The sequence below is a fragment of the Procambarus clarkii genome, chromosome 42 (assembly GCF_040958095.1).
Source record: "Procambarus clarkii isolate CNS0578487 chromosome 42, FALCON_Pclarkii_2.0, whole genome shotgun sequence".
Classification (NCBI taxonomy): Eukaryota; Metazoa; Arthropoda; class Malacostraca; order Decapoda; family Cambaridae; genus Procambarus; species Procambarus clarkii.
This window is the reverse complement of record NC_091191.1, coordinates 25,678,222-25,702,522: the sequence shown is the minus strand read 5'-3', so window position 1 is coordinate 25,702,522 and position 24,301 is coordinate 25,678,222. Positions and strand designations below refer to the sequence as shown.

The window sequence follows — 24,301 nt, the reverse complement described above, 5'->3', positions numbered from 1 at the left end:
CTCTTCCTCATATCTCCAGGGTAGTTGTAGTAGTAAGGCTGCAACTACCTCTATGAGCCATAGGAACATTACAAAGAACGTTTTTGAGTGTCAGAGTAGTTAACAAATGGACTGCAACATTGAGGGATGTGGTGGAGGCAGACTTCATACACAGTTTCAAATGTAGATATAATAGCGTCCAAAAAGCTCGGGAATCTGTAAACTGGTTGATTGACATCTGAAAGCGACCAAAGAGCCGAAGCTCAACCAACACAAGTACAAGTAGGTGAGAACAAACTAGGCGAGTACCTACTTCCCCTTATTACTGATCTTCCCTTATTACTTGATATGCTTTAAGTTAACGACCCATTGTCTGCGAGTTTCATGAATTATTCAACAAATCCTCTGAAATCTGCAGGAGCAGCGTGGATTATGAGGACGTGCTGCTGTTTTACAGTGATAAAATGTTAATAACAAAGTATCAGCTGTAGAGGATTACAGTGATACAATACCAGTATTACAGTGATACAATACCAGTATTACAGTGATACAATACCAGTATTACAGTGATACAGTGCCAGGATTGCAGTGATACCATGAATGTATTACAGTGATAAAATATTACATTAATACAGTGCCTGTATTACAGTGATACAATAAATGTATTACAGTGACACAATAAATGTATTACAGTAATACAATGAATGTCTTACATGGATACAATGAATGTACTAAATTGATACAATGCCTGTATTGCAGTGATACAATACCAGTATTACAGAGATTCAGTGCCAGGATTGCAGTGACTGAAATAGTGTACTTATGTTACAGTGCTAGAGGAACAAGTCTCAATGTTACAGTGCTAGAGGAACAAGTCTCACCTAATTGTACTCACCTAATTGTGCTTGCGGGGGTTGAGCTTTGGCTCTTTGGTCCCGCCTCTCAACCGTCAATCAACTAGTGTACAGATTCCTGAGCCTACTGGGCTCTATCATACCTACATTTGAAACTGTGTATGGAGTCAGCCTCCACCACATCACTTCCTAGTGCATTCCATTTATTAACTGCTCTGACACTGAAAAAAATCTTTCTAACGTCTCTGTGGCTCATCTGGGTACTAAGTTTCCACCTATGTCCCCTTGTTCGTGTCCCACCCGTGCTGAAGAGTTTGTCTTTGTCCACCCTGTCAATTCCCCTGAGAATTTTGTAGGTGGTTATCATGTCTCCCCTTACTCTTCTGTTTTCCAGGGATGTGAGGTTCAGCTCCTTTAGCCGTTCCTCGTAGCTCAATCCTCTCAGTTCCGGGACGAGCCTGGTGGCATACCGCTGAATCTTCTCTAACTTTTCCTTGCGTTTAACTAGGTATGTACTCCAGGCTGGAGTTGCATACTCCAGGATTGGTCTTACATAAGTCGTATACAGGGTCCTGAACGATTCCCTATACAAGTTTCTGAAGGCAGTTCTTATTTTGGCCAGTCTAGCATATGCCGCTGATGATATTCTTTTGATGTGGGCCTCTGGGGACAGGTTCGGTGTGATATCAACCCCCAGATCCTTCTCTCTATTTGACTCTTGCAGGATTTCCCCTCCCAGATGATACCTTGTGTTCAGCCTCCTGCTCCCTTCGCCTAATCCCAGCAAACACAAATCATCTAGAAAACGTTTGTCTATCTCTTCCCATACGCGTGGGAATGATTGGCATTGAGAACGGTGCAGGAGAGCCTTTGAGAAACTTTTAATCAAAAAATCCAAAAACAAAGTTTTATAATAAATTGTTTTTCTGCAACTATTTTCTTCCTAATGTATTACAAATAGTTTTTACATGTTTATATATAAAATTTATGGTGTTTTTTTTTGTAAAATTCATTAATAAATTGTGAATGATATTTATTGGCTCAGTGAAACGTTCAAAATCCATTTTGTTATAATATGATCAGAAAAAAGTAGTTTTCCAAATTTTCTAAAAATCGCTCTTTTTAACACAATTTGACTCCTTATGCATTCCACTAAACACTAATATCATGTTTAAATATATAATTTATGTATTATTCCCTAAGATAATTTATATAAATTATAAAAGTTGCTGGAAAGTGGTGTCAAAGAATCTGAAAACGTTTTGTTGTCTTATATTGGCGTGTTCTTATTAACTAGAGTGAGTAAGAGTGAGCGAGAGTGGGTAAGAGTGAATAAGAGTGACTGAGAGTAAGAGTAAGAGTGACTGAAGGTGAGTGAGAGTGCCAGAGCGTGTGTAAGTGTGAGTAAGAGTGAGTGAGAGTGAGTAAAAGTAAGAGTGACTGAGAGTGAGTGAGAGTAAGAGTGACAGAGTGAGTAAGAGTGATTGAGAGTAAGGGTGACAGAGTGAGTAAGAGTGAGAGTAAAAGTGATTGAGAGTAAGAGTGATTGAGAGTTAGTGAGAGTAAGTTTGATTGAGAGTAAGAGTAATTGAGAGTAAGAATGATTGAGAGTAAGAGTGATTGGGAGTAAGAGTGATTGGGAGTAAGAGTGATTGGGAGTAAGAGTGATTGGGAGTAGGAGTAAGAGTGAGAGTAGGAGTAAGAGTGAGAGTAGGAGTAAGAATGAGAATAAGAGTGATTGAGAGTAAGAGTGAGTAAGAGTAAGAATGAGAGTAAGAGTGATTGAGAGTAAGAGTGATTGGGAGTAAGAGTGATTGGGAGTAAGAGTAAGAGTAAGAATGAGAATAAGAGTGATTGAGAGTAAGAGTGATTGGGAGTAAGAGTAAGAGTGAGTAAGAGTAAGAATGAGAGTAAGAGTGATTGGGAGTAGGAGTGATTGGGAGTAAGAGTGATTGAGAATAAGAGTGAGAGTAAGAGTGATTGAGAGTAAGAGTATGAGAGTAAGAGTGAGTATAAATGGGTAAGGGTGACTGAGAGTGAGTAGGAGTGACAGAGAGTAAGAGTGACAGAGAGTAAGAGTGACAGAGAGTAAGAGTGACAGAGTAAGAGTGACAGAGAGTAAGAGTGACAGAGAGTAAGAGTGACAGAGAGTAAGTGACAGAGAGTAAGAGTGACAGAGTAAGAGTGACAGAGAGTAAGAGTGACAGAGTAAGAGTGACAGAGTAAGAGTGACAGAGAGTAAGAGTGAGTATGAGAGTAAGAGTGACAGAGAGTAAGAGTGAGTATGAGAGTAAGAGTGACAGAGAGTAAGAGTGAGTATGAGAGTGAGTAAGAGTGAGTAAGGATGACTGAGAGTAAGAGTGAGTAATAGTGCGTAAGAGTGATTGAGAGTAAGAGTGAGTAATAGTGCGTAAGAGTGATTGAGAGTAAGAGGTATAAAACAGCCATAGAGTTAGTTAGGAGCAAGGGAGGAATCCCGATCATATGTGGCATTCTTCCAAGAAAGGGAGTGGGAAATGAATGGATATCGAGGGCACTTGGTGTCAATTGCCGGCTGGAAAGATATTGCAAATCAAATGCAATATCTTTCATAGACAACTGGGAACACTTCTATGGAAGAAATGAAATGTATGCTCGTGATGGGGTGCATCTATCGAGAGCTGGGGTTGTTGCTGTTGCGAACTCGTTAGAAGAAGTGGTTAGAGGTGTTTGTTTGGGTTTAAACTGTTAGTAGATAGAGGTATGGGAATTGATTTGGAGGAAGGAGGTAATAAAAGTATGTGTTTGTGGGACAAAGGAATTGGCAAAACGATCAGGGAAAGAGAAGGTCCGCAAAATAACAATTCACTTAGGGTATATTACACTAACAGTAGAAGTCTAAGAAATAAAATTAACGAATTAAATGCTCTTGTCTGCACAGAAAAAATAGATATTATTGCACTTACCGAAACGTGGATGAATGTAGAAAATAGAGAACTATTAGCTGAATATCAAATATATGGATTTAAACTATTTCACACAGATAGATATATTAGACGAGGAGGTGGAGTAGCCATATATGTTAGGGACAATTTGAAATGTAGTCTCAAAGAGGGAATCAAAACAGAGCCACACACAGAAACTATTTGGATTGAATTAAACGAAAAAGCTAATAATATTATAATAGGAGTAATATATAGGCCACCAAATTTAGACAGAATGGAAGCAAAGCATCTATGGGATGAAATATCTAGAGCATCTAGATCTAACAGTATTTATGTCATGGGTGACTTTAATTTTAGCGGAATAAACTGGTTGAACAAAACAGGGAATAGTGAAGCAGAAGATTTTCTAGAATTAATTGACGATTGCTTTCTTACGCAACACATTAAGGAACCAACACGGGAAAATAATATTTTAGATTTAGTATTAACTAACAGGGAAACGCAAATTAATGACATCGAAATAGGGAGTGAGCTAGGGAGCAGTGATCACAAAGAAATCAGATTTAGCATAGAATGGAATAGACCAGTAGGAGAAAATTCTGTTAAAGTGCCAGATTTTCGAAAAGCTGATTTTAATAGCCTAAGAAATTTTTTGGGTCAAATTGATTGGAAAGTCTTGGGTATGGGGTGTGGGCCGGTCTTGGAGCGAGACATGAACCCAGCGATAGGTGACTTAAATGGGGATTTCGATGTGGATTCAATATATAACTTATTTAAGAATATTCTAAACAAAGCACAGGAACGTAGTATACCATACAAATTGAATAGATCGAATACTAATGACCCAAAGTGGATAACAAAGAATTTGAAGAACCTTATAGGTAAAAAGAGAGCTTGGTACAAAAGGATTAAAAATGGGGAGGTCACTTTAGAACAGGAATTCGTACAACTGGTTAGAAATGTTAAAAAAGAGATAAGGAAAGCAAAAAGAAACTATGAAGTTCGCATAGCAGGGCAAGCAAAGACAAATCCTAAAGGGTTTTTTCAGTTATATCGTACTAAGACTAGGGAAAGGATAGGTCCATTAAAAACTGAGACAGGTCAAATAACAGATAGTGATGAAGAGATGAGTAGTATTTTTAATAAATATTTTGTATCTGTATTTACTAAAGAGGAACTTAACAATATGCCTTCAGCCGAACAAGTCTATGTGGGTGGGGACGAGGACAGGTTGACGAGTTTAGCAGTTACCAGGGAGGATGTTCTTAAACAAATAGTAAAACTCAAACCAAACAAATCCCCAGGGCCGGATGAAGTGTTTGCCAGGGTGCTTAAAGAATGCAAAGAGGAGCTTTGTGACCCACTGTCAACCATATTTAATAAATCAATAGAGTCAGGCAGAGTGCCAGAGTTTTGGAAAGTTGCTAATGTGATACCAGTTTTTAAGAAAGGAGATAGATCACTTGCGTCTAACTATCGACCAATTAGCCTAACGTCTATTGTGGGAAAGTTACTCGAATCTATAATAGCAAATAAAATTCGTCTTCATCTTGAAAAACATAAATTAATAATTGAGTCGCAACATGGTTTTATAAATGGCCGTTCATGTTTAACAAATTTGTTATCTTTTTATTCTAGCATTGTTGAGGCAGTTGATAGTGGTAAGGATTGCGATGTTGTATACCTTGACTTTAGCAAAGCTTTTGATACAGTGCCACATGAAAGACTGATTAAAAAAATAGAGTCTCATGGTATTGGGGGTGCTATATTAAGCTGGATTAGGGCATGGCTATACCAAAGGAAACAGAGAGTTAGTATAAATGGAATCAAGTCAGAGTGGGAAAATGTTGTAAGTGGAGTGCCTCAAGGCTCTGTCCTGGGACCTCTGTTGTTTATAATATATATAAATGATTTAGATTCAGGTTTGAGTAGCAACATTTGCAAATTTGCCGATGATACGAAAATCGGTAGGGAAATTAATTCGGAGGAGGACTCACTATCACTTCAAGTTGATCTAGATAGGGTTTTGAAATGGTCAAAGGATTGGCAGATGCAGTTTAATGCTGATAAATGTAAAGTTCTGAGGTTAGGTAATGATGATAGAGTTACAAGATACGAGCTAGATGGTGTTGTGATTGCGAAGTCGGATTGCGAAAGGGATCTGGGAGTTATGATTAGTAAGAATTTAAAACAAAAGGATCAATGCATAAATGTTCGTAATAAGGCAAATCGGACACTTGGATTTATTAATCGCAGCGTTAGTAACAAGACACCTGGTGTGGTTCTCAAGCTATATCTTGCTCTAGTTAGGCCCCATTTAGATTATGCAGTTCAGTTTTGGTCGCCATATTATAGAATGGATATAAATTCACTTGAACGTGTCCAGCGTAGGATGACTAAGTTAATTCCCCAAATTAGAAATCTTTCATATGAAGAAAGATTAACAAAGCTTAAGTTGCATTCACTGGAAAGGCGAAGAGTTAGGGGTGACATGATAGAGGTTTACAAGTGGATGAATGGACATAACCGGGGGGATATTAATAGGGTATTAAAAGTATCAACACAGGACAGAACACGAAACAATGGATATAAATTGGATAAGTTTAGATTTAGGAAAGACTTGGGTAAATACTGGTTCAGTAACAGGGTTGTTGATTTGTGGAACCAATTGCCGCGTAACATTGTGGAGGTGGGGTCCCTCGATTGTTTCAAGCACGGGTTGGACAAGTATATGAGTGGGATTGGGTGGTTATAGAATAGGAGCTGCCTCGTATGGGCCAATAGGCCTTCTGCAGTTACCTTTGTTCTTATGTTCTTATGTTCTTAAGAGTGAGTAATAGTGTGTAAGAGTGATTGAGAGTAAGAGTGAGTAATAGTGCGTAAGAGTGATTGAGAGTGAGAGTGAGTTAAGAGTGTGAGGTGTGAGAGGGTAGCAGGCCAGCAAAGCAGGATGTGTGGTCACAGGCGAGGCCTAGGCCTCGTGATCTCTAATGTTGGTTTTTATATATATATGTTGGATTTTTTGTCCTGTTTCAAATTATAATTATTTAGCAGGAATGTAATAAGATATTGCACAGTATTAATGTGACAATAATATATGCATTATTTCCTTGATAATCAAACTTGTTGTTCAAAGATAATATACAATCTTTGAAGGAAACATTTTGAGAGCGCGAGCTGGCAACACTGGGCTGGTGGTGAGAGAGACATGGTTAGTTGTGCTCAGACCTTCAGTGGTGAAGGGTGTGTCCCAGCTGGCCGCCACCAGCCGCCACCCGCCGCCACCCGCCGCCACCACCACCACCCACCACCACCCACTACCACCCACCATCACCCACCACCACCCATCACCGCCATCACCCACCACCACCAGCCGCCACCCGCCACCGCCACCCGCCACCACCACCCGCCACCACCACCCGCCGCCACCACCACCCACCACCCACCACCCACCACCAGCCGCCACCCACCACCAGCCACCGCCACCTACCACCGCCACTCACCACCCGCCGCCACCACCCACCACCAGCCGCCACCCGCCACCAGCCACCGCCACCCACCACCGCCACCCGCCGCCACCACCCACCACCACCAGCCGCCGCCGCCACCACCACCCACCACCACCCACCACCAGCCGCCACCCGCCACCCACCACCAGCCGCCACCCGCCACCACCCACCCGCCGCCACCAGCCGCCACCCGCCGCCACCCGCCGCCACCCACCACCAGCCGCCACCCGCCACCACCCACCAGCCGCCACCTGCCACCAGCCGCCACCCGCCACCACCCACCACCCGCCACCACCCACCACCAGCCGCCACCCGCCACCACCCACCACCCGCCACCAGCCGCCACCCGCCACCACCCACCACCCACCACCAGCCGCCACCTGCCACCACCCACCACCAGCCGCCACCCGCCACCACCCACCACCAGCCGCCACCCGCCACCAGCCACCGCCACCTACCACCGCCACTCACCACCCGCCGCCACCACCCACCACCAGCCGCCACCCGCCACCACCCACCACCAGCCGCCACCAGCCGCCACCCGCCACCACCCACCACCAGCCGCCACCTGCCACCACCCACCACCAGCCGCCACCCGCCACCACCCACCACCAGCCGCCACCCGCCACCACCCACCACCAGCCGCCACCCGCCACCAGCCACCGCCACCTACCACCGCCACTCACCACCCGCCGCCACCACCCACCACCAGCCGCCACCCGCCACCAGCCACCGCCACCCACCACCGCCACCCGCCGCCACCACCCACCACCACCAGCCGCCGCCACCACCACCCACCACCACCGCCGCCACCACCCATCACCGCCGCCGCCACCACCACCCACCACCACCGCCGCCACCACCCATCACCGCCGCCGCCGCCACCACCGCCTCCACCCACCACAGCCGCCGCCGACACCACCGCCACCACCCACCACAGCCGCCACCACCACCCACCACCACCACCACCACCCACCACCGCCGCCACCACCAGCCGCCACAAGCCGCCATCACCACCACCACCACCACCAGCCGCCACCAGCCGCCACCAGCTGCCACCACTACCAGCCGCCACCACCACCACCACCACCAGCCGCCACCACCACCAGCCGCCATCACCGCCACCAGCTGCCACCACCACCAGCCGCCACCACCACCACCAGCAGCCGCCACCAGCTGCCACCACCACCAGCCGCCACCACCGCCCGCTATCAGCCGTCACCGCCCGTTGCCACAGTCGCCACCGCAAGCCGCCACCGCCAGCCGCCACCAGCCCCCACCACCGCCGATCGTCACCACCCATCACAGCCGCCGCCGCCCGCCACCGCCCGCCACCACCCACCACAGCCGCCACCACCCACCACCCGCCGCCACCACCCACCACCACCCACCACCGCCGCCACCACCCACCACCACCAGCCGCCGCCACCACCCACCGCCACCCACCACCGCCGCCACCACCCACCACCACCAACCGCCGCCGCCACCACCACCCACCACCACCGCCGCCACCACCCACCACCACCAGCCGCCGCCGCCGCCACCACCACCCACCACCACCGCCGCCATTACCACCCACCACCGCCAGCCGCCACCACTCATCACAGACGCCGCCACCCGCCACCACCGCCAGACACAGCCGCCAGTGTCCGCCACCGCCGCCACTGTCCGCCACCGCCGCCACTGTCCGCCACCGCCGCCACTGTCCGCCACCGCCGCCACTGTCCGCCACTGTCCGCCACCGCCACCACTGTCTGCCACCGCCACCACTGTCCGCCCGCCGCCACCACTGTCCGCCCGCCGCCACCACTGTCCGCCCGCCGCCACCACTGTCCGCCCGCCGCCACCACTGTCCGCCCGCCGCCTCCACTGTCCGCCCGCCGCCTCCACTGTCCGCCCGCCGCCTCCACTGTCCGCCCGCCGCCACCACTGTCCGCCCGCCGCCGCGCCACTGTTCGCCTGCCGCCGCCACTGTCCGCCCGCCGCCGCCACTGTCCGCCCGCCGCCGCCACTGTCCGCCCGCCGCCACTGTCCACCACCGCCGCCAAAGCCGCCACGGTCCGCCCGCCGCCACTATCCGCCACAGCCGCCACTGTCAGCCCGCCGCCACTGTCCGCCCGCCGCCACTGTCCGCCCGCCGCCACTATCCGCCACCGCCGCCACTGTCCTCCCGCCGCCACTGTCCGCCCGCCGCCACTGTCCGCCCGCCGCCACTGTCCGCCCGCCGCCGCCCTGTCCGCCCGCCGCCACTGTCCGCCCGCCGCCACTATCCGCCACCGCCGCCACTGTCCGCCCGACGCCACTGTTCGCCCGCCGCCACTATCCGCCACCGCCGCCACTGTCCGCCCGCCGCCACTGTCCGCCCGCTGCCACTATCCGCCACCGCCACCACTGTCCGCCCGCCGCCACTGTCCGCCACCGCCACCACTGTCTGCCACCGCCACCACTGTCTGCCACCGCCACCACTGTCCGCCCGCCGCCACCACTGTCCGCCCGCCGCCACCACTGTCCGCCCGCCGCCACCACTGTCCGCCCGCCGCCTCCACTGTCCGCCCGCCGCCACCACTGTCCGCCCGCCGCCACCACTGTCCGCCCGCCGCCGCCACTGTCCGCCCGCCGCCGCCACTGTCCGCCCGCCGCCGCCACTGTCCGCCCGCCGCCACTGTCCACCACCGCCGCCAAAGCCGCCATGGTCCGCCCGCCGCCACTATCCGCCACTATCCGCCACCGCCGCCACTGTCCGCCCGCCGCCACTGTCCGCCCGCCGCCACTATCCGCCACCGCCGCCACTGTCCGCCCGCCACCACTATCCGCCACCGCCGCCACTGTCCGCCCGCCGCCACTGTCCGCCCGCCGCCACTGTCCGCCCGCCGCCGCCACTGTCCGCCCGCCGCCACTATCCGCCACCGCCGCCACTGTCCGCCACAGCCGCCACTCTCCGCCGTACAGCCTTCCCTCTCTCCGTTAGTAAATAATTATAATTGTTAGTAAATAATAAAAGAAATATAAATTATTAGATTTTTTTACCCTTAGATTGGTTTTAATATTTAAATTGAAAATAATAATATAATATAAAATATAATAAAAATAATATAATATAAAATATAATTTAATTTCAAGAAATTTAACTTTAAACACAAAGATGTGAAAAGGGTTCAGATTATTGGCTCAAACCTTTCATAAGAGATTCATATTGGTATATGAATGGATTATGAATGACTCATGTTAGGAGTGTAAAGTTGCCACAACATCTCAAATTAGTGTTAGATACAGATGTCTTGGTTATAAGTTTTGGAAACCTATTTAAGTCCACACACAATATCGTATCTGATACGATAAAACAAACGTTTCCAATACTTTCAAATACTTTCCAGATATGTTGTGGCAACCTAAAATTGTTTGCTGGGATTTCATCACCTTACACTTTCCTGAGTTGAAATTTAGCAGCCATTTTCTAGACCATTCCTCCAGTTTATCCAGGTCATCCTGTAGTCTCTGTCTATCTTCATCCGTCTTGATTCTTCTCATAATTTTTGCGTCATCAGCAAACATCGAGAGGAATGAGTTTATACCCTCTGGAAGATCGTTCACATATATTAGAAACAGGATGGGTCCAAGTACTGAGCCCTGTGGGACTCCGCTGGTGACATCTCGCCACTCTGATGTCTCCCCCCTCACCGTTACTCGCTGTTTCCTGTTGCTTAAGTACTTCCTTATCCACTGGAGCACCTTCCCTTTTACTCCTGCCTGTTGCTCCAACTATTTTAACAGCCTTTTATGGGGTACTGTGTCAAAGGCTTTTTGGCAATCCAGGAAAATGCAGTCGGCCCACCCTTCTCTTTCCTTCCTAATTTTCGTTGCCTGGTCATAAAATTCTATTAAACCTGTGAGGCACGATTTACCATCTCTGAACCCATGTTGGTGGTGCGTTACAAAGTTATTTCTCTCCAGATGTTCTACGAGCCTTTTCCTCACGATCTTCTCCATCACCTTGCATGGTATAAAAGTTAAGGAAACTGGCCTTTAATTCAGTGCCTCTTGCCTGTCACCCTTTTTGTATATTGGGACTACGTTAGCTGTCTTCCAACTTTCTGGTAAGTCTCATGTTTCCAGTGACCTGTTATACACCATAGAGAGTGGCACACTTAGTGCTTCTGCACCTTCCTTTAGTATCCATGGTGAGATTCTATCAGGCCCAACAGCCTTTGTCACATCCAGCTCCAGCAGACACCTTTTGACCTCATCACTGGTGAGGTCAAATTCCTCCAACGGTGCTTGGTTTGCCGCCTCCTCATTTAGTGCAGGGCCTTCTCCTTGTTCTATTGTGAAGACCTGGAATCTCTTGTTGAGTTCTTCACACACCTCCTTGTCATTCTCTGTGTATCTGTTCTCCCCTTTCCGCAGCTTCATCACTTGTTCCTTCACTGCTGTTTTCCTCCTGATGTGGGTGTGGAGCAGCTTTGGTTGGGTCTTGGCTTTACTCACGATGTCATTTTCAAACTGTCTCTCTGCTACCCTCCTCACTCTGATGTACTCATTTCTGGCCCTCTGGCATCTCTCCCTGCTCTCTGGTGTTCTGTTATTTCTGTAGTTTCTCCATGTTCTTTTACTCAGTTGTTTCGCTACCTTACATTCCTGGTTGAACCATGGGTTTTTCTGTTGTTTTTCGTTTTTCTCCTTTTGGACGGGGATAAACCTGTCTGCAGCTTCCTGGCACTTTTGGGTGACAAAATCCATCATGACCTGCACATTCTTGTCTCTAAGTTCTGTTTCCCATGGTATTCCCCTGAGGAAGTTCCTCATCACGTCGTATTTTCCTCTTCGGTAATTCAGTCTTTTCCCCTCCACTCCTATCCTTGGATAGGTTATCCCTACCTCCACCAAGTACTCAAAGGTCAGTACACTGTGGTCACTCATTCCTATGGGGGCTTCAACTTTGACCTTCCTTATTTCTGACTCATTCAGGGTGAATATCAAGTCGAGTCTAGCTGGTTCATCATTGCCTCTCACTCTTGTGGGTTCCTTGACATGCTGGCTCAGAAAATTCCTTGTTGCCTCTTCCAAGAGTTTAGCTCGTCACGTATCTTCACCACCATGTGGGTCCCCATTCTCCCAGTCTATCTTTCAATGGTTGAAATCACCCATGATTAAGAGTCTTGAGCCATTCCTGCTGGCAACTGAAGCTACTCTCTCTATTATATTAATGGTTGCCATGTTGTTCCTATCAAACTCCTGTCTAGGTCTTCTGTCATTTAGGGGAGGGTTGTAAATGACTGCCACTATTATCTTAGGTCCACCCATTGTTATAGTTCCTGTTATATAATCTCTGAATCCGTCACAGCCCGGAATTTCTATCTAATCAAAACTCCAGTCCTTCCTTATCAGCAGGGCCACTCCTCCACCTCCTCTCCCTTCCCTCTCTTTCCTTACTATATAGTAGTCCTTTGAAAACACAGAATCTGTTATGACTCCTGACAATTTTGTTTCTGTTAGTCCTTTTACATCAAGGTTTTCTTCTTGCACCCTTTCTGCCAGTTCACTTGCTTTATTGGTAATCCCATCAATGTTTGAGTACATTACCTTGAATCTCACTTTCTTATATCCAATTTCACCCACACTCCCTACAAGTGTAGGAGGTTGTTCTATGATCATTGCTACTTGGGTAGGCTCATCCTCCTGTGAGGTAGTTTCCAGGGGTTCAGGGGGAGGTGGAGTGGGGGGGTGGAGGGCTTAGGTCTTCCTCAGGCCTGCTTGGGGCAGGAAGAAGTCCTGGGGGTGAGGGAGCAGGGATTGCTTGGGGAGAGGGCACGCCCTCCTGCGGTGTAGTTGACAGGGGTTTGGAGGGAGGTGGAGTGGGGGATAGAGGGCTTTGGTCTTGCTCAGACCTGCTTGGGGCAGGGAGAAGACCAGGGGCTGGGAAAGCAGGGGCTACTTGGGGTAAGGGGAGAGGGAGGATTTGGGTTTCATGATGGGCATTATGCAGGGGCAAGGAAGGGTTTGTGCTGGGGGGTAAAGAGGGCCCTATTGGGTGGTGGGCTGGGGTGTTGCATTCCCCCCTGGGGTTCCTGGGTTGCTGGATTGGGGTTCCCCACTCCCCTCTGGGATTGCTGGGTTGGAGGCTGAGGTTCCCTGGCTCTCTTCCATCTCCTTGCGCCTTTTCCTTGCATCTGCTGCCCTTACTATCTCGTCTCTGGTCATGTCCCTCTGAACATATACCTCTTTGTAGTTCCTTGCATGCCTCAGTTTGCTCTTCCTTACTAGGATGTCCTCTTTGATGTCCTCGCTCTTGAATACTACCTTGATCCATCTCTTTTTGTCTCTGTTGTACTGGCCAATCCGGAAAAACTGTTCTATGTCTCGTTCAGCCCCTTCCATTCCTATCTCCTTTAATATCCCTGCCATTGCAGCTTTGTCTTTAGTCCTCGTTTCCTCCCTTGTGGAGCCCTCTTGTTCCTTCACACCTGTCACTACTACAGCTCTTTTCCTTTCCATTATCTGGCTTGTGCATCTAGCTGCCTCTGTGAGGTTACTGCTTTCATTACAACTTCCTTGACTGTGGACATTGCTCCTGGGCTCTTGAGCATTTCAGCAAAGGTTGGGCCAATTGTAGGGGTCCCTGCCATTGCTACATCTCCTGGTACCTGGGGGTTGGTCCCCTGGGCCAGAGTCTGAGGAGGGCCTGTTTTTAGTCTTTATATCTCCTCTTGTGCTGCACTTAGTTCTGTCTGCAGTTTATATATAGTTTCCCTCAGGTCCTTCAATTCCCCACTGACTTCCTTCCATGTCTTAGCAATCATCTCCATGAATGACTCGTCCAGTCCCTCTCCTCCAGCTTCATTATGTTGTCTTACCATCCCGCTTGACCTGTGTGTGTGTGTGTGTGTGTTTGTGTGTGTGTGTGTGTGTGTGTGTGTGTGTGTGTGTGTGTGTGTGTGTGTGTGTGTGTGTGTGTGTGTGTGTGTGTGTGTGTGTGTGTGTCTGTGTGTCTGTGTATGTCTGTGTGTGTCTGTGTGTGTCTGTGTGTGTCTGTGAGTGCGTGTGTGTTTGTGTGTGTGTCCGTGTGTACTCACCTAGTTGTGTCTGCAGGATCGAGCATTGACTCTTGGATCCCGCCTTTCGAGCATCGGTTGTTTACAGCAATGACTCCTGTCCCATTTTTCTATCATACCTGGTTTTAAAATTATGAATAGTATTTGCTTCCACAACCTGTTCCTGAAGGGCATTCCATTTCCCCACTACTCTCACGCTAAAAGAAAACTTCCTAACATCTCTGTGACTCATCTGAGTTTCAAGCTTCCATCCATGTCCTCTCGTTCTGTTACTATTCCGTGTGAACATTTCGTCTATGTCCACTCTGTCAATCCCTCTGAGTATCTTATACGTTCCTATCATGTTCCCCCTCTCCCTTCTTCTTTCTAGTGTCGTAAGGCACAGTTCCCTCAGGCGCTCCTCATACCCCCATCCCTCGTAGCTCTGGGACGAGTCTCGTTGCAAACCTCTGAACCTATTCCAGTTTCATTATATGCTTCTTCAGATGGGGACTCCATGATGAGGCGGCATACTCTAAGACTGGCCTTACGTAGGCAGTGTAAAGCGCCCTAAATGCCTCCTTACTTAGGTTTCTGAATGATGTTCTAACTTTTGCCAGTGTAGAGTACGCTGCTGTCGTTATCCTGTTAATATGTGCCTCAGGAGATAGATTAGGTGTTACGTCCCCCCCCAGGTCTCTTTCACGCGTCGTTACAGGTAGGCTGTTCCCCTTCATTGTGTACTGTCCCTTTGGTCTCCTATCTCCTAGTCCCATTTCCATAACTTTACATTTGCTCGTGTTGAATTCTAGTAGCCATTTCTCTGACCATCTCTGCAATCTGTTCAGGTCCTCTTGGAGGATCCTGCAATCCTCATCTGTCACAACTCTTCTCATCAACTTTGCATCATCCGCAAACATCGACATGTAGGACTCTACGCCTGTAAACATGTCGTTAACATATACAAGAAATAGAATTGGTCCCAGCACCGATCCTTTTGGTACTCCACTTGTTACTGTTCGCCAGTCCGACTTCTCGCCCCTTACCGTAACTCTTTGGCTCCTTCCTGTTAGGTAGTTCCTTATCCATGCTAGGACCTTTCTCCCCACCCCCGCCTGCCTCTCGAGCTTGAACAGCAGTCTCATGTGCGGTACTGTATCAAAGGGTTTTTGGCAGTCCAGAAATATGCAGTCTGCCCAACCATCTCTGTCCTGTCTTATCCTCGTTTATCCTGTGTGTCTTTGTGTGCGTGCGTGCGTGTGTGTGTGTGTGTGTGTGTGTGTGTGTGTATGTGTGTGTGTGTGTGTGTGTGTGTGTTTATTGTGGGGGTGGCACGGTGGGGGGGGGGTTAACTGGTGGAGGGATGGAGAGAGAGGGAGTGAAAGGGAGAGGAGGAGTGAAGGGGAGTGAAAGGGAGGGAGAGTGCGGGAGAGAGGGAAGTAGGCAGAGAGGAAGAGAGAAAGGAGAACAATCAGGGGAGCCGGTCGGCCGAGCGGACAGCATGCTGGACTTGTGATCCTGTGGTCCTGGGTTTGATCCCAGGCGCCGGCGAGAAACAATGGGCAGAGTTTCTTTCACCCTATGCCACTGTTACCTAGCAGTAAAATAGGTACCTGGGTGTTAGTCAGCTGTCATGGGCTGCTTCCTGGGGGGTGGAGGCCTGGTCGAGGACCGGGCCGTGGGGACACTAAAGCCCCGAAATCATCTTAAGATAACCTCAAGAAGAATCAGGTGGGTGAGGGATGGAGGGTCAGTCCCAGGAGTGACGGGTGAGGTTGGCGGTAGGCTGGTTTGTGCGTGCGTGCGTGTGTGTGTGTGTGTTTACACTGGTGTGTTAAGGTGAGGAGGGGGGGGGTAGGTCTAGTCAGTGGCGGTGTAATGTAACGCACAGGTGTGAGAAACTAGTACCAAGCTGAGGCTCTTGAGCTTCTTTTTCGTATTTTAATTAACTTATGTTCAAAGCTAATTACTATATAAAAAACACTGTACACCTTGTATGACTGACTTTGAGAGGCACTCACCTCCAAGTAAGCATCCCACAGCACAATTAGGTGATTTATGAAGCGATGTCCGCCTTAATTGTTGACGTCTCCGCCAGAGGTCCTCCCATGTGGTGGTCCAAGCTCTTCTTTTCTCAGGCCTCTGGTGCCACCGTCTTGCCACTATCTCGTTCTTTTTCATTTTTTTTTTCTTATCCAACGTTATAAGAATTCACTATGTTGCGTTATCACTGCGTTGTTGTACCCTTCATACGACCAAAAACTATGTTTTGGGCTCACTGGTACGTAAATATCCCGAGAATATTGAAGTAATTCGCGGACCGCTGTCCTACACTTGTTCCCTGACCGCCGTCTTACCCTTGTGGGTAGGACGGCTTGTGTCAATGTTACAGTGCAATGTCAATGTGCAATGTCAATGTCAATACAGTGCAAGTGTCAATGTTACAGTGCTAGAGGAACAAGTGTCAATGTTACAGTGGTAAGATGTAACAACAGTAATTGTATGCATCACTAGAAGGAGAGAGAGGCAATAAGAGAGCACGTGTACCTTGCAGCAAGGAGAGAGTGCCAGCGGCCGTCAGCGAGGGCGGCCCGGGAGAGACAGAGGGAGGTGGTGGGTCGCGGGTGGAGACGCAGCACCACACACACGCGGCCGCCCACCATCTCCACCGCCCACATGTCCCGCCCATGTTTTGACGTCACCACCACCAGTTCTCCTCCTCTCCTTCGCGTCCTGAACCTGCGGCAGGAACACTTGTTATCACCTGTGTACGTGGGGCACGAGACACTCCTAACACATGTGTACGTGGGGCACGAGATACTCCTAACACCTGTGTACGTGGGGCACGAGACACTCCTACCACCTGTGTACGTGGGGCACGAGACGCTCCTACCACCTGTGAACGTGGGGCACGAGACACTCCTAACACCTGTGTACGTGGGACACGAGACACTCCTACCACCTGTGTACTTGAGGCAAGAGACACTCCTACCACCTGTGTACGTGGGGCACGAGACACTCCTACCACCTGTGTACTTGAGGCAAGAGATACTCCTACCACCTGTGTACGTGGGACACGAGACACTCCTACCACCTGTGTACGTGGGTCGACCGATGATGACCTCTGATTACATGGAGCTTATTAGGGTCAAATGCTCGGCATGTGGGCGATAGAGGAAGCATTTCCGAAGTATATCAGAGTATGCGATGCATCAGGGCACCAGAACTATACTACCACCCCCCTCCATTTGATGTCCGTGTAGCTTTGCTAGTTACAATAGGAACGATTTATTTTCAATAGACAGTGATAAATACATGACTGGGATTTTAGATAATATGTTGTTATGGCTGACGTGTTAGAACACTTCACACATATGATATCTGAAACAGGTATTCTGTAATTCAAGGAATGTTATCATAATTGCATGAAAGACGACTGTCACACACCTGAGAGGTGCCACATACCTGAGAGAGATGCGTCACACCTGAGAGAGAGACGTCACATCTGAGAGAAAGGCGTCACACCTGAGAGAGGCGCCACATACCTGAGAGAGATGCCACATACCTGAGGGAGATGGTGGTGGTGTAGCCGAGGGGCGTGAAGGAGAGGGCCAGCTTCACGTAACTGTTGGGGAGGAAAGTAGTGGGCGTGGTGGGCGTGGCACAGCCTGGCCCCGCCCACCCCGGCAGGCACTCACACCGCAGGGAGCCAGGCGACCCCTGGCACCTACCGAAGGAATTAACAATTCTTTGTAAGGCACTCCAGCGGGTCACTGACGTATTTCTTATAGTGATCCTTAATTATGTCAAGTCTTATGTGGCGTGATTTATCATGACTATATATATATATATATATATATATATATGCGAACAAGCCTGAATGGTCCCCAGGACAATATATATTAGTTATATATATATATATATATATATATATATATATATATATATATATATATATATATATATATATATATATATATATATATATATATATATATATATATATATTGTGACGATAATTTCTTTCAAGAGAGATTGAGCCTGCTCTTCCCTTCAAAGTACATGACAACAACAGATAATATAGAAGATATATCCAGCAAGTATCTCCAAAACGTTTTGCCCAGAGAGCAAAACGTATCCAGCACACCGGCACACCTGCTCGCCACCACCACCGTAAACCAACAAACTGCTTGTCCATTGCCTGCCTGTCGCTGATTGGCTGGTGTCCCGTCGTACCTGCCCTCCACCCTCCGCCACAAGTTGATGTCTGGGCTGCAGTGGCCCAGAGTAGTCAGAATATCCCAGTGCTCCTTGCAGTTGACATCTCTCATTGGTAGACTAAGCCTTGGCTTTCGTGTACTAAGGGAGGGGGCAGCTCGAAGCCAATATTCCGGCATCATTATTATTTATTTTGCTATAACTCACTTGTCTTAACGTAACTTTTCATTTCATTAAAAGAGACCAACGTCGTCTATGCCTTCAAATGCCCTCTTGGGAATTGTAAGCCTCAAAAAACTCAGTATATAGGCAAGACAACAACATCTCTTTCCAGGCGTTTAACGATGCATAAGCAACAGGGCTCCATTAAGGAACATATAGCCTCTTCCCACAACCAAACCATCACCAGAGAAATCTTAGCAAACAACACAGAAATCATCGATAGATACAGCGATAGCAGGCGGCTCGACGTCTGCGAGGCACTACACATCAAGAAATCAACACCAGCAATCAAAAGCCAATTAATGCACAACTATATTCTACCCACTTCAAGACTCCGCTCCAATATAGAAGCATCAAGAAATATGGGCCAATTAAAATCGGCCTTTTGCAGTTACCTACTTTTAATACCTGTTTGTATTTCATTGTTTCGTGTTCTGTCTTGTGTTAAAAGTTTATTTTCACCTCATCCAAAACCATTGTAACATGTCACTTCACCCAAATGTAGGTATAAAAACTCGAAAGGTGTTTAAGCTCTATTCAGTTAAAGTTGTGTGTGTTTGTGTAAACTAAAGTCTTTGAAAATGTAATAAGTTTTACGAAACGCGCTCAAGTGTCGCGTCAGACTAGAAATAAAAATTAATTTTGGAGAATTAATCTTTGAATTACCATCAACAGTGAAAAGAAACGTAAGGAAGATCAAGAAAATTCGCGTTAGAATTATTAATCTTACTTTTTCGGTCATATTTAATAATATATGTCTACAGGAAAGACTGCTACGAAAATATACATACATACATATATATATATATATATATATATATATATATATATATATATATATATATATATATATATATATATATATATATATATATGTCGTACCTAGTAGCCAGAACGCACTTCTCGGCCTACTATGCAAGGCCCGATTTGCCTAATAAGCCAAGTTTTCCTGAATTAATATATTTTCTCTAGTTTTTTCTTATGTAATGATAAAGCTACCCATTTCATTATGTATGAGGTCAATATTTTTTTATTGGAGTTAAAATTAACGCAGATATATGACCGAACTTAACCAACCCTACCTAACCTAACCTAACCTATCTTTATAAGTTAGGTTAGGTTAGGTAGCAGAAAAAGTTAGATTAGGTTAGGTTAGGTAGGTTAGGTAGTCGAAAAAACATTAATTCATGAAAACTTGGCTTATTAGGCAAATCGGGCCTTGCATAGTAGGCTGAGAAGTGCGTTCTGGCTACTAGGTACGACATATATATATATATATATATATATATATATATATATATATATATATATATATGCGAACAAGCCTGAATGGTCCCCAGGACATATGCAACTGAAAACTCACACCCCAGAAGTGACTCGAACCCATACTCCCAGAAGCAACGCATCTGGTATGTACAAGACGCCTTAATCCACTTTCAGTTGCATATGTCCTGGGGACCATTCAGGCTTGTTCGCATTTGTGTTCCTCACGTGTTGCCCCAAAGAATGAGGTGATTTGGTAAAATGCTATGCCCAAGATAACTATCCGAGTGCCGGCGGTGGGGTGGTTCAAATAGCCTCGGCTATCACCTCATTTTGTCCGGTCGTGATGGTCAAGTGGATTAAGGCGTCTTGTACATACCAGATGCGTTGCTTCTGGGAGTATGGGTTCGAGTCACTTCTGGGGTGTGAGTTTTCAGTTGCATATGTCCTGGGGACCATTCAGGCTTGTTCGCATTTGTGTTCCTCACGTGTTGCCCCAAAGAATGAGGTGATTTGGTAAAATGCTATGCCCAAGATAACTATCCGAGTGCCGGCGGTGGGGTGGTTCAAATAGCCTCGGCTATCACCTCATTTTGTCCGGTCGTGATGGTCAAGTGGATTAAGGCGTCTTGTACATACCAGATGCGTTGCTTCTGGGAGTATGGGTTCGAGTCACTTCTGGGGTGTGAGTTTTCAGTTATATATATATATATATAATCTTTGGACAACACCCACCAGTGGGACTCGAACCCAGAAAGCACAACTACCTTCCAGTAGCTGGCATAACTAGTATGCTTTAACCCACTACGCCATCAGACCTTACAAAAGAAGTAGATAGTTCGAGATATATATATCTCAAACATCTCTACCTCCCGAAGGCACCAGATGAGTGAGGGGTCAGTCTGCAATTTTCGTCAAGCCACTGTCAATGTGAGAGAACTCGTGTCCAGCTTATAAGCCTATACTTGCAAGATTGTTTATCTTCACTTGTGGTTTATGCAAGTATAGGGATATATATATATATATATATATATATATATATATATATATATATATATATATATATATATATATATATATATTCTACATATGGCATAGTCTATATGCCATATATATATATATTTTTATTATCCCAGTAGCCAAAAAACGAGTCTCCCTTTTGAGAATTATTCAATCAAGCCTGACCTGATTGGAGGGTCCAGGAAACATAGAGGTGAAGATACAGATGTGAAATAGTTAGTCGGATTTAATAAACAATTTGAGATTAGGGGCAGTGAATAAGAAAATAGATAAATGACTGGTTAGGAGATGTGGATTTTTTGCTGGAGGTGTGAGGCTCGCTTCTGGAGGGCTTTGAGCTCACTTGAGGCCAGACATCGCAAGGGGAAGTTGTGCTCCGTTTGAGGTCTCGTCAGAAAGGAACCCCTAGTGATATATCTCCAAGAGTAGAGAAGTGTGCAGACGTGCCAGCTGTGGAATCGAGTTGGGAACGTTGTGGTCTCAAGTCCTGGATGGCGAGGAGTGTTTATTAAACTGGCCAGAGACATTATCGTGGGCGGTGGGAGTGCCCTGACCAGACTATGTCAGAGGGAGGAGCGCCCTCGACCAGACAATCTGTGGTAAGCACAATTTAAGCCAGTTCATAGTGATTACTTGTAGTTGGTCGTGTGCCCAGCGACAGTAGCAATGTTTATTGATAAGTTAGACATGTTTTGATAAGGCAGAAGACCTAAAATAAGAGAGTGGAGAGGGAGGAACATGGAGTGACGTTCGTCCCCTTTGAGCGCTGGCAGGTGACTGAGAGAGCCCAGCTCCGGAAGGCAGAGGACCCTCCCAGAGTGAGTGAGGATCTCCGGGCGAGGTGGAGCATGGACCAGCCCAAAATAGGGGAGTCCACTCTCACAGTATGTAGAGAGCAGATAGATGTTGGAGGCAAACATATTGTGTGGTTATTTTTGTTTATGTGTTTGATGGGAAATATTTTTATTGGAGTGTCAATGGGTTGCAGGTTTGTCTTTGGGGAAGAAGTTGCTGAGAACTTCGAAGCCAACACAGAGGGAGCAGTTGATGAGACTCCAAGGTAGTGGAGGAGAGGACCTCGAACTGGAGGAGAAGCAGTGAAGAGGAGTGTCACGTGCTTCTGTAGAGGTGGTGAAGCACCATAGTTGCTCGAAGAAACTTCATGGTGTAATAGCCAGGAGAGCTGCGGAGGACCCTAGTAGAAGTGGTGGAGCACTGTGTGTTGCTGTTACATCCAACAGATGGCGCTGTTTCTTTTTTAAATATGTTTTTTTTCTATCACAGGTGAGGCATGTATATAAAAAGTATAAAAAACACGTGCCTATTCGAATGCAATGTTGAGTCAAAATTTCAAAAGAATCGGTAAAGAGGCTTCGAAGATTTCCTCACATGAAAAACACATGAAAAACCCAAATTAAAAATAAAAAAAACATGTTTTTTTCCGTCACAAATATGACATCTATATAGTATGTATAAAAACCCGTTCGGATGCGAATGGAACGTTTTGTGAAAATTTCAATGCAATCAGTGAAGAATTTTCGGAAATTATCGATTTTGACCAAACGAACATTTACATTTTTATTTATATAGATATATAATGACAGTGTCAGACCACGAAGGAAGAATTGAAACAGGAATTTCTTTAAGTACTTTCGTATATAATAATACATCTTCAGAAGGGTATTTTATATTATATATATAGTTGTGTGTGTGTAAACTAAAGTCTTTGAAAATGTAATAAGTTTTACGAAACGCGTTCAAGTGTCGCGTCAGACTAGAAATAAAAATGAATTTTGGAGAATTGATTTTTCAGTTACCATCAACACTGAAAAGAAATATAAGAAACAGAGAGAAAATTCGTGTTAGAAATATTAATCTTACTTTTGCGGTCATATTTAATAATATATGTCTACAGGAAAGATTGCTACCAAAATATACTAATATATATATATATATATATATATATATATATATATATATATATATATATATATATATATATATATATATATATATATATATATATATATATATATATATATATATATATATATATATATATTGTGACGATAATCTCTTTCTAGAGAGATTGAGCTTCTCTTCCCTACTTAAAGTTACGTCAATTATACAAGTATAAGATGCTACATTCAAGATACGTCACCGGTACCACAAAACGTTTTGACCAGGAGGCAAAACGTACCCAAGATCCCCCACTCCACACACCCTCCACATGCCGGCTCGTCATCAAACCAGCTAACTACCCTTCACCAGCTTGCCTGCTCCTGATTGGTGACTCGCCGACCGTGCACCTGCACACTGCACCTCAGCGCCCTCTACCTGAGTCGAGTCGAGTCCCACTGGTGGGTGTTGTCCAAAGATTGTTTATCTTCACTTGTGGTTTATGCAAGTATAGGCTTATAAGCTGGACACGAGTTCTCTCACATTGACAGTGGCTTGACGAAAATTGCAGACTGACCCCTCACTCATCTGGTGCCTTCGGGAGGTAGAGATGTTTGAGATATATATATCTCGAACTATCTACTTCTTTTGTAAGGTCTGATGGCGTAGTGGGTTAAAGCATACTAGTTATGCCAGCTACTGGAAGGTAGTTGTGCTTTCTGGGTTCGAGTCCCACTGGTGGGTGTTGTCCAAAGATTGTTTATCTTCACTTGTGGTTTATGCAAGTATAGGCTTATAAGCTGGACACGAGTTCTCTCACATTGACAGTGGCTTGACGAAAATTGCAGACTGACCCCTCACTCATCTGGTGCCTTCGGGAGGTAGAGATGTTTGAGATATATATATCTCGAACTATCTACTTCTTTTGTAAGGTCTGATGGCGTAGTGGGTTAAAGCATACTAGTTATGCCAGCTACTGGAAGGTAGTTGTGCTTTCTGGGTTCGAGTCCCACTGGTGGGTGTTGTCCAAAGATTGTTTATCTTCACTTGTGGTTTATGCAAGTATAGGCTTATAAGCTGGACACGAGTTCTCTCACATTGACAGTGGCTTGACGAAAATTGCAGACTGACCCCTCACTCATCTGGTGCCTTCGGGAGGTAGAGATGTTTGAGATATATATATCTCGAACTATCTACTTCTTTTGTAAGGTCTGATGGCGTAGTGGGTTAAAGCATACTAGTTATGCCAGCTACTGGAAGGTAGTTGTGCTTTCTGGGTTCGAGTCCCACTGGTGGGTGTTGTCCAAAGATTGTTTATCTTCACTTGTGGTTTATGCAAGTATAGGCTTATAAGCTGGACACGAGTTCTCTCACATTGACAGTGG

General features: G+C 46.7%; 1 protein-coding gene across 1 annotated transcript in view; it reads right to left on the bottom strand.

Annotated features, from left to right (window-relative positions):
• LOC123770365 (putative neural-cadherin 2) overlaps positions 1-24,301 on the bottom strand; it is a 776,166-nt gene that overhangs the window by 61,103 nt on the left and 690,762 nt on the right. The window contains 2 exon segments of the mRNA XM_069339955.1: positions 16,842-17,033; positions 17,860-18,021. Of these exon segments, the coding sequence (XP_069196056.1) occupies positions 16,842-17,033; positions 17,860-18,021 (354 nt within the window).